The sequence below is a fragment of the Hippoglossus hippoglossus genome, chromosome 9 (genome assembly GCF_009819705.1).
Source record: "Hippoglossus hippoglossus isolate fHipHip1 chromosome 9, fHipHip1.pri, whole genome shotgun sequence".
Taxonomy (NCBI): domain Eukaryota; kingdom Metazoa; phylum Chordata; class Actinopteri; order Pleuronectiformes; family Pleuronectidae; genus Hippoglossus; species Hippoglossus hippoglossus.
The window spans coordinates 21385154-21396485 of NC_047159.1; the positions used below are offsets into that span (position 1 = coordinate 21385154).

The 11332-nt window shown below is 44.0% G+C and overlaps 1 protein-coding gene across 1 annotated transcript; it reads left to right on the forward strand.

Moving 5' to 3' along the window:
• Nucleotides 1-8253: 8253 nt before the first annotated feature.
• Nucleotides 8254-9668, forward strand: LOC117768348 (copia protein). The gene is made up of 2 exons (XM_034596619.1): nt 8254-9442; nt 9577-9668. The coding sequence occupies exons 1-2, from the start codon at nt 8289-8291 to the stop codon at nt 9584-9586; spliced, it is 1164 nt and encodes a 387-aa protein (XP_034452510.1). The 5' UTR covers nt 8254-8288; the 3' UTR covers nt 9587-9668.
• The last annotated feature ends 1664 nt before the right edge of the window (nt 9669-11332 follow it).

Below are 11332 nucleotides of genomic sequence, written 5' to 3' on the forward strand. Positions count from 1 at the left end.
CAGGTAGTCCAATGCCTTGCAGCAACGACTGAAACAAAGAGAACTGCTACCAATGCCTTGCCATCCAAAACATAAAATGCAGTTCAAAGGACAACAGTTGTCCGAGAGGGGAAACAGGAACAGAAAAGGCCTCCTCCATTGACAAGGAATTGGAGATGTAGCAAGCCCGAGACTGGGAGAAGTTGGTGGACATGGGCCAGCGGCTTACAGTCCCATCACATATTGTCACTACCACCCTAAGACCTGACCTGACACTCTGGTCCAACAGCCTGCACGTCGTCTACTTCGTAGAATTGACAATACCCTGGGAGGATGCTGTTGATGAAGTGAATGAGAGGAAAAGGCATTTGAGGCAGAGCAACGTGGCTTGAAAGCAATAGTTTGCCCTGTGGAGGTTGGCTGCAGGGGTTTCCTTGCAACATCCACCATCAGGTTGCTCAAAGATCTGGGGATCCATGGACAAGTCCTGCGCCAGACCATAAAAGAAACATCACGCACTGCAGAATGCTGCAGCTAATGGCTCTTGATCAGGAGGAAAGATCCCAACTGGGCTAGAGACATGCACCCAGGTCTGATCAACCTGTGGTGGGTCTGCCTTAGAAGAAAGTGTCTTGTGTTTAAAAGGATGATGACGCTAAGGTACACAACTGAAAATATGTTCCTAACATCAACTGGTGGTCACTAACATCCGACAACATCAACTGGTGGTAGGGATTAATTAGTGCAGTCTATGGGAAGAACGTACAAGGCATATTCTTTATTTTGTCCTATGTTTTAAATGGGACAGCGTTTAGTTTAAAAAGGCATAGAGATAATGATGTCTGATCTACTGAGTGGGACACATGGCTTTCATAGTAAATGCCTGTAGCTTTCACGGAGCGGACAGATATTATAACACACAAAATCCCTCGCTCCTGGATAATTGGAGACTTCCGGTCTTAGCCTGATAAAACACCTGCTGTGCATCGGCGTCTTGATGATGGTAGCAACGGAAATGGTAGGACAGCAGCTGTATGGTGACTCACGATCATACAGACGAAACCGATAAGAAGACTGCATTAATCCCGTTTTAACACCCCTCGGCAAGCGGAATGAGGTACGAAAGCAGTTTTAATTCCCTTTGCTACAGGTAGCGCGGGATGGGAGTCGCTTAGTCACGGCGTTGGCCGATCTTTGTTTACGTTGACGGCACACAGGGTGAGTCGTGTTCATTTGAATGCGCTTCAGCGTTACTTCATATTAACCCGTCAAACTTCTCTCACGTGGTAATTTCTTTGTTTAACTGATGTATAGATATTTTAATAGTTGTGTTTGTCTTTTATTAAATGATTATCTTGCACTTGTGTTATCTTCCTAGTTTTACGGTGTTTCTAGGGTGCCATGGTGAAATGTGTGAATAAAGAGCCGTGAAGCATCAGTTTGGAACTCTGCGTCTTGCTTTGCCAGGCAGGGGCTGTTACACTATATATATATATATACAAAAATGTCTCTATTCCAGATATAATATCTGTGAGGGGAAAAGTTATGGTTGTCAATTAAAGACCAAGAAAGTGGCATTTGTTTGTGGAAGTTTGATAGTTTTAAGGGGATTATAATTGTAAAGTAAAATCTTAAGGCCTTCAAGTTTTGAGAAAAATGATTGGGAATATAATTCCAGATTTTTGTTTGTTTGTTTTGTTCTGTTTTGTTTAAGGATGGGAAAATCAAGAAAGTTCAGGCAACCATATTCAAAGGAGTTCATTAAGACAGACTTTCTAATTTAGTGTACTTTGTTTTTCCACACAAAATTATAAAGCAGGTCTGATTGTTGACATCTAGAGGTAAGGCTGCATAGGTAAGTCGGGATATGCCTTCTGCTTTAGATATCAAAATTCGTCCTCAGAGATAGATTTCTTTAAGCCATGAATTACATTTTTTTTGTAAGTTTCCTATGATTGGGTCAAAATTTAATTAGGATCTGGTGTCTTTTTTTTATTAATAAAAATTCAAAGGTAAGTGACTGAATCTTTCACAGGAATGTTACAAATAGAGGGAACGTTACAATCTTTGAGGGTGAGCAGCTCACACTTATTAATATCAAAACAGAGCCCAGAGGTCTTAGAGAAAGTCTTAATTGTATCAATAGCTACAGGGGCCTGTGAAGAATCCTTTAAGAATAAAGCAATATCGTCAGCCAGCTGACTGATTATGATCTCTTCTTCAGCTATTGTGATACCTTACAAGCGACTAAGTTTAATATAATCAGAAAGTAGTTGAGCACAAATAAGGAATAAGTATGGTATGACTGGACAACTCTGTCTGACTCCAGGGTACAAATAAAATCTAGGAGTTCTTTTGGCAATTTGCAAGTTTTTAATAGCTGCACGAAAGCAAGGACCAAAGCCCAATTTTTCCAAAGCCTGAAATATATATATTGTGTTAGATTGTTTCAAATGCCTTGCAGTAATTTATTTATCAAATGAAACTATTATCATTGCAGAGATGAGCATAGTCAATAAGGTCTAAAACAGCTTTTATTCTCTTTTTATTTGGCTAGAATTTTGTTATCATAATTAAGAAGGCAAATAGGCCACCAGTTATCAAGCCAAAGTGGATCTTTTTTAGGTTTTGGAATAAGGGTTAAAAGTCCTTGTGATAAAGTGTGTGTGTGTGGGGGGGCTGATTTTCAATGGTTTCTGTAAAAACACCATGGAAGGAAGATTAACTGATCTCAGAAAAGCAATATAACATTCAGAGGTTAAGCCATCCACCCCTGGAGATTTGTGTAGATTCAGGTGACAAATGGCAAACAGGACATTTAATATTATTGGGCTATCACAAGTACCTTTTTGATAATTTTTGAAGGATTTTGTTTCAGTAAGAAACCTTTAGCTTATACCTCATTATACTGTGAGTCACACAAGTTCATATTAAAAGAGGAACAGTAATTAGCTTTCTAAGCAGGATCGTCAGTAATAACATTTATATTGCGTGTTTGAATTAAATTACTTTTACCACAAGATTGGATAGTGTTAGACCTAAAGGAGACTTGGGGAGACACAGCCCTGTGGTCTGTTAGTGGAGTAATTATATTAAGAGAAATATTATTCTTATCTAGACAGTTGGAAACTAACCAATAATCTATGCATTTTTGCATGAATATTAATAGATTAGAAGCTGAGTTATTTTATTTTTTTTGTATTCGGAGGCCACCTATCTAAAGAACCATCTAAATCATTGTTGAAATCACCACCCATAAAAAACAGCAAGTTTGGATATTTCGATAATCCATATAAGAAACTGCATTCTAGGACATTAAGCAAATAGTCATTTTGAAGTTTAGTGTTATAACCATAAATATTGTTCAGAAGGAGAATGCTGTTATTGATATTAAGCATTGATAACATATAACAGCGATTAGGGTCCCTTTCTGAGTGCAAGATATTATCATTAAAGTTATTCTTTAAGATAGCAATCCTACAGATCCTTCTGAACCATGCGAGAACCTTATATAATTTCCCCACTAGGCTTTCCAAAAGGAAGTATCGTTTACCACTGAATGTGACTCCTGAAAATAATAGAAGTCAGATTTGTGCTGTTTTGCAAATAAAAACAGAGCTTTACGTTTAACGTTTTCTCTTAAACCCCTGGCATTGAGAGAATCAACTGATAGAGACACTGTAAGAAGTGTTGTAATCAAAGTTAACAATTTCCATCCCTTATAAAAAAAAGGGATGTGCTGTGGTTTGTCCTTATACTCTGCGTCCTTTAGGGATAGTAGTTATAAATGGTTGGTATATGGTAATTTTGTTGACCTAAAAATTTAAATTCACTCATTATCTACTCACCACTATGTCGATAGAGGGGTGGTTGAAGTGTTTGAGTCCACAACACACTTTTGGAGTTTCAGGGGGGAACAGCGTAGCAGCCAAATCCAATACAATTGAAGTAATAGGGGATCATTTATTCAAACATTAAAAAAACTACAGAAAAAAAAAATCTCCATACTGCTCCTGTGGTGTCATCCAAGTGTCCGTAAGGGTTAAAAACTCATGATGATGAATGATTATCAGCTTGGGAGTTGAAAATCATTAATCATCCAGTTTTACATTGTACCACAAATATTCAAATGAATGTATTTGGGTTAATTCTGGAATTAATGCAAGACAGTTCAAGATGTTCATATTTATTATAAAATGTATTAGATTAAAGGAGCAGCAGGAGAAAACACTTTAAATTTAAAAAAGAAAAAGTCAATTCATTTGTGAGTTTTTACACATACACAAACACATGCAACACCACACCCTCTAAAATGGGATAACCGAAAACCCACACACACAAAGACAAGGTGTTGGTTTTAGATTTTTATACCCATAAGCTTTAGTAATACAGGAACTGAGGCTGCGATTGATGCTAACCCCATGACACCCCAGAAGATGTTGAGGACATATTCACGGCTGCAGAAGCAGTATGAACTTTTCGCTGTATTCTCGAGGATCTTTGATTGAAAGCACTTCGCCACGGTAGCTAACACTCATGGATCAGTTAGAAGCAGCATGTATTTCAGCCTCTTGCCAAACTTGCTGTGTAGCTTGGAATACACATCCTTTGACACGTCCTTCTTGCCCACATCATGAACATAATCCTCCGGGAGTCCTTTCAGTATTTGTTTTACCAGAGGCTCTGTGTAGCTGACCAACTCCTGATCGCTGGCGTCCTTCAGTATTTTACTCCTCTTAAAGACTTTCACGACCACCGTGGCAACGAACATCTTGCACTGCTTCTCTGCAGAATCCACACTGTCAGACCCCTGCATCGATGGCCTGCTATTCTGTGGGGGCTGCACGTTTTTAGGGTGCCGCTGCATGTTGTCTGGGTGCTGCTGCACATTAGCTGGGTGCGGCTGCACGTTATTAGGGTGCTGCTGCACATGGCCTGGGGGCTGCTGCACAGTGTTAGGGTACCGCTGAATGTTTTTTAGGTGCCCCTGCACATTTTGTGGGTGCCATTGCACGGTGTCTGGGTGCCCCTGCCCATTTTGTGGGTGCCGCTGCACGTTGTCTGGGTGCTGCTGCACGTGTCGTGGGGGAGGCTGCAAAGTGTTTGGGAACCTCTGAAGGTTTTTTACATTGTCTGGGTGCCACTGCACATTACCTGGGTGGGGTTGCACCGTGTCTGTGTGCGGCAGCACGTTCCTAGGGTGACGCTGCACGTGGACTGGGAGCTGCTGCACGTGGACTGGGAGCTGCTGCACGTGGACTGGGAGCTGCTGCACAGTGCTGCTGCTCATTTTGTGGGTGCCCTTGCACGTTGTCTGGGTGCACCACATTCCTGTTTTTCTTTGGGATGTAGGACACCAGAGTGGCGGTGGGCGTGAATGCGAACTTGGATGAGAACACCTCTCTTCCCTTCCCCGCGAGCAGCCCGGTCGGGAGCTCGGGCTTGTTCTTCCGAACCGTGCCGACCACAGTGAGCTTCCTCTCCAGGAGCTGCCGCGCGAGTTCGTAGGAGGTGAAGTAATTGTCGCACGTGACGTTACGACCGTGCAGTACCTCCGTTACATCGAGCACTACCCGCAACCCCTGGTTCTGTTCTGGGCGTCCGTCGCTCGGCTTTCCGGTGTACACTTGCATCTTCCAAGCGTAGCTTGATTTCGCATCGCAGGCCATCCACGACTTGATCCCGTATTTCGCCGGCTTGCTGGGCATGTACTGACGGAACAGACACCGGCCTAGGGAGAAAAACAGGAGGAGAAGAGATGAGAGGAGATGAGGACGAGGACTAGCAGCCGCTATGTTATCTACATAACATAACATAACATAATAATAATATTTTTTTTAAAAAGACTAACCTCTGAACGGAACCAGTTGCTCGTCCATGGTCACTTCGGGCCCCGGGTTGTAGAGGTGCGGTAGCCGCAACACCCACGCATCCCAGACCTCTCGCACGGCCGCCAATTTGTCCGCGGCTCGTCTCGTGCGTCTCGTCTCGCGGTCGTCGAAGCGCAGCAGTCTGGAGTACGTGTGGAAGAGTTTTAGGGGCATCGTGGCACGAAATATCGCCCGGCCGCTCTCGGCGTCCCACAGGCTGGCGGCGGCCTCTCCCCGGGACCTGTACACGCCCGCTAAGATCAGCAGCCCTACGTAGGCGCGCAGGTCGGTCTCGTCCATCCCTTTCCATTCGTCGCCGTATTTTCAACGACCCTCCCGATTCGTCATCTCCAGGATGATGTTCTCTACCGTCGGTGTGATGAACAGGCGGAATGTCGAGGCTAGGTCACCGGTGCGGGACGTCGTGTGGATCGTGGGGCCCCGGGGGACCCCGCTTTGAGCCGCAGCAGAGGAGGAGGAAGAGGAGGAGGAGGAGGAGGAGGAGGAGGAGGAGGAGCAGTGGCCCTCCTTTCGGCCGTACGCCCTCGAGGACCATGTTATTTCCCCATTTCTTGACGGGAAGGTCTCTCTTTCCACGAGTCCGGTGGTGGTTGTGGTGGTGGTGGTGGTGTCGCCGTGGTCTTGTCCTCCTTCTTCTTCTTCTTCTTCCAAGGATGAAGAATCTGCAGAAGCATCACCCACTGGGTCGTAGTCTTCGTCACCGTCGTCGTCTTCATAGTCACCGTCGTCGTCTTCGTCGCCGTCGTCTCTGTCCTCTCTGTCTTCTTCTCGGTCTGCTTTTCTGTCTGCTTCTCGGTCTGCTTCTCCATCTCCTTGTCCGTGCGCTTCTTGGTCTGGCTCTTTCGCGTCCTCTTCGGGTTCAGAGGATGGTTGCTGGGAGAATAGCTGTTGGAGAACCTGTTCTCTGGTTAAACGCTCCTGACGCGACATCGTGCCATGGTCCGTGAGAGAGTGGCACACTGAGACTTATATGTGGGTCTAATGTACCCCCCTTGATTTCAATTGGAATCAGGTGTGGGTCTAAATGACCCCACAGAGCACCACAGCGCCCTCTCTGGGGGTCTAAATGACCCCTCCCATGACAATCGAGAATGACAATCCATTGGTCTCAATTACCCCAGGAGAATTGGATAATGACAATCCTTGGGTCACCCTAACCCTAACCCTGACCGGCCAGGGCTTGCGTATGATCACACACGCACTCACACACGCACACACACACACACACACACTCTGGGTCAATCCGACCCAGGAACAACACGAGGGTTAAGATGCACTTTTTGTTTTTTAATTAAAATGCAGCTAATTGAGTGTAAAAGGGAATATTTCCCTCTCTAGCATTGCCACCTGCTGGTCGTTTTGGTTTATCATTAAACTTGTTTTTTTGTGTTGGCATACTGTGATATTCTGTACTATCTCAGGCTCAAACTGTACCATCTTTCATTAAATAAATTTGAGAAGTTGAACATTTTCCTTGATTTGGGTTTGCGGCTTATCATTAAGGGGTGATGGTGGGTCCTGAAGCCAGACCAGTTGAGAACCACTGGACTAAAGCATGCATGCCTAAATCACGTTGTGTCCTTGCGTCTTGCTAGTGGTGTTATACGCAAAAGAGTTAGAGTTGGTGCCTCTCCGTCTGGCGCATCTGAGTTAGAAATGATAGTCCCTGAGCGTAGACACTATAATATACTGTTAGTTGACCCTTTATCTATAACCTGACCTTGGGTATTGATTGGAGAGAGAAGGGAGTATGTGTGGAATTCATGTGTATGGATGGTCATGTGTATGGATGGTCAAAAATTCCTCAACAGTTTGTTGCTGGCACCCTCCTCAGTGCAATAGGCTATATGCACACAGTGGTGCTGACGTAAGTCTGTGTTTGTAAACGGCATTTTAAAAAAGAGGATGTTTGTGAGCCGCAATCTAAGACGGGTCGGCGAATGTTAAAGAAGGGAGAGGCTCTGGGAAAGTCTATTTTTTCCGCTCGCCGCGAGCGTATCGCGCCAGGAAACACACTGAAAAATGATTTAAAACGATATAAATGACATATTTTATGATATTGTTAAATTATCATTATAGATAACGCTCTTATCAATGTATTACGGTAATAGCATTGGTTGATATATTAGAGGTGTTACGGTTTCTCATACCTGTGTATATGACGTGTATGTCGTTAAGTTCACTTGTATGCTGTGCAGAGAGACGGATGAATATAGCCGGTGCACATGTAAGGAATAAATACTTATAAAGAAGACGCTCCGCTTATACTTTCACGCCAAGTTATACCTGCGCAAGTCAGATAACTTAACAGGTTATGGGCCCAGGGTTGAAGATAAGCGAGCGTGAATAAGTTTAATGCGACGTATAACGTGAGAGCTAGCAAAAGAAGAAGCTAGAAGAAATTGACGGGAAGATAAGATGGCTAACCGAGCAACAGGAGTTCCAGCACCCCAGCTTTTATTCGACGGGTCTGAGGAGAAATTTGACCTTTGGGAAACGCGGTTCCTAAGCTGCTTACACATTCTGAAGTTAAAGGAGACTATCTTACGAGAACCAGATGAAGCGAGTGATGAAGACAGATGGAAGAATGCCGACTGCTATGCCGAGCTGGTAAGGCTAATAGACGATAAAAGCCTATCGCTAATCAGACACGAGGCTGCTGATGATGGCAGGAAAGGCCTGCGTATACTTAAAGAACATTATTCAGGGAAGAGCAAGCCACGGATTATAAATATGTACACATCATTAACCAAGCTTCGTATGGCAGACAGCGAGACTGTTACTGACTATTTATTAAGAGCAGAAAACATCATTACAGCATTAAGAGAGGCAGGAGAAACCATGAGTGATGGACTGATCGTAGCCATGACGCTAAGCGGGCTACCAGACTCGTTCAAGCCGCTAGCCGTCCATGTGACACAAAATGAAGATAGCGTTACGTTTGCAGGCTTCAAAAGAAGACTACGAGTCTATGAGGAATCAGAGAAAATGAAAATGACAGAACCAACTACAGATAATGTGATGAAAACGTATACAAGACAGGGCGGAGGCCACAGCAAGCCACACAGTAACAGAAAAGAAGAAGATGCCAACATTACTTGCTACAAGTGTGGAATAAAGGGACACAAGGCGAGAAAGTGTTACAAAAAAGTGTGGTGCAATTACTGTAAGAACAATACGCATGCAGAATCACTTTGTAAGAAAAAGGGGGGACAAGATGGCGTCAGAAAAGTTGCAGAGGAGCAAGGTGGCGACCAAGACCACCTCTTCAAGGCCAAATATGTTAAGAGTGATAGACCACCAGGTAACGTGAAAATGAAAGGCATCATGGTGGATGCGGGGGCGACTTCCCACATCGTGAATGACATCAACAAGTTCCAGAGCTTTGACAACTCGTTCCAGTCAGAGACCCACTCAGTGGAGTTAGCAGACGGAAACAAGTGCAGTGGAATAGCACAACAGAGAGGAACAGCAGTGATACATCTTCTAGACAACGCAGGACGACAACACACAGCGCAGCTACGAGATACGCTCTACATGCCATCGTACCCACACGACATCTTCTCAGTGGCAAGAGCAACAAATGGAGGAGCGACAATCACTTTCAAAAAGGGGGACAGTCGCATGATTACCAAGGATGGTAGCAGGTTTGACATTCATGAGAATGCAAATTTGTATTACTTACCAACTGTTGAGAAGGATGTTGATCAATGTAAAGTATGTCATGATATGCAAACGTGGCATGAAATATTGGGTCATTTTAATTATGAAGATGTGAAAAGGTTGCAAAGTGTTGTGAAGGGCATGGAGATTAAGGGAGGTGCAGTAGGGTTGGATCAGATATGTGATGTGTGTACACAGGGAAAGTTCACCCAGACAAGAAATAAGGAGCCAGATAGGAAGGCAAAGAAGCCCCTAGAACTAGTCCACACCGACTTAGCCGGTCCCATGCGGACACCAAGCATAGAAGGACACAGATATGCACAGTCCTTTACAGACGACTACTCAGGCACTATGCTTGTATACTTTCTAAAGTCCAAGAGTGATACAGTGCAGGCCACAGAAAGATTCTTAGCAGACATAGCTCCTTATGGAGAAGTCAAGTGTATCCGTTCAGATAACGGCACTGAGTTTACAAGTCGAGACTTCCAGGCACTGGTAACAAAAAATAGAATTAGACATGAGATGTCTGCGCCTTACTCACCCCACCAAAATGGCACTGCAGAGAGAGGGTGGAGAACACTCTATGATATGAGCAGATGCCTACTGATAGAAAGCGGGTTACCAGATAAGCTATGGAACTACGCTGTACAGACCTCAGCTTATGTGAGAAACAGATGCTACAGTAGGCGTACAAAGAAAACGCCATACGAGCTATTCACAGGCAAGGTACCAGACATATCCAAATTACAAAAATTTGGATCGATGTGTTTTGCCTACAAGCAAGAGAAAAGCAAATTGGACTCCAGATGTGAGCAAGGTGTTTTCATAGGCTATGATAAAAACAGCCCAGCCTATCTAGTATACTATCCAGAACACAGAGAGGGTCCAAAAGCATAGGTTGGTGAAATTCACCACTAAAACAACCAAAGAAAGGGAAACACAAACATCTGAGTCACACATAGAATACGGGGATATACACTCTACTGTTGACAACAGTGAAGAGAATGTTGTTGATGAGAATGTGGAAAATGTACCAGGTCAGGGTGTTCAAAATGGTGTTAGTGAGACTTCACCTGAAAAGTAGTACACACAGCCAGGTGAGGCCACAGAGACTGTGATAAGAAGGTATCCACCGAGAACTAAAAAGAGACCAGCTCATCTACAGGATTTTGAGATAGACGACAAGGAGGACAAACTGCACACATGCATAGACTCTTGTTACAGAGCAGTGTGTGACATACCTCAAACTTACCAGGACGCCATTGCATCAAGCAAAGCAAGGCAGTGGACGAATGCCATGAGAGAGGAGATGCAATCTCTGGAGGAGAATGAGACTTTCAGCCTTACTCAGTTGCCACCAGGCAAACAGACAGTGGGGGGTAGATGGGTTTATGCACTTAATACAGAAATTGATGGATCTGACAAATACAAAGCGAGATTCGTAGCAAAAGGCTACAGTCAGAAACCAGGCACTGACTACGAGGAGACCTTCTCACCCACAGCTGATATGTCAAGTGTGAGAGTGGTCATGCAAAAGGCTGTACAAGATAACCTAGTCCTACACCAGATGGACGTTAAAACAGCTTATTTGCATGCCCCAATTGATCGTGAAATTTATATGGAGCAACCTGAGGGTTATGAGAAAAAGTCCAAAACAGGCGAAAAACTAGTGTGTAAATTACGAAAATCTCTCTATGGTTTAAAACAATCAGGGAGGAATTGGAATACTATGTTGCATACATGTTTAATTGAGAATGATTTTGTACAGAACCCAGCTGATACCTGTGTGTATACAAAAG

Coding starts and splice junctions, on each gene's coding strand:
- LOC117768348 (XM_034596619.1), top strand. CDS start 8,289: ATGGCTAACCGAGCAACAGGAGTTCCAGCACCCCAGCTTTTATTCGAC.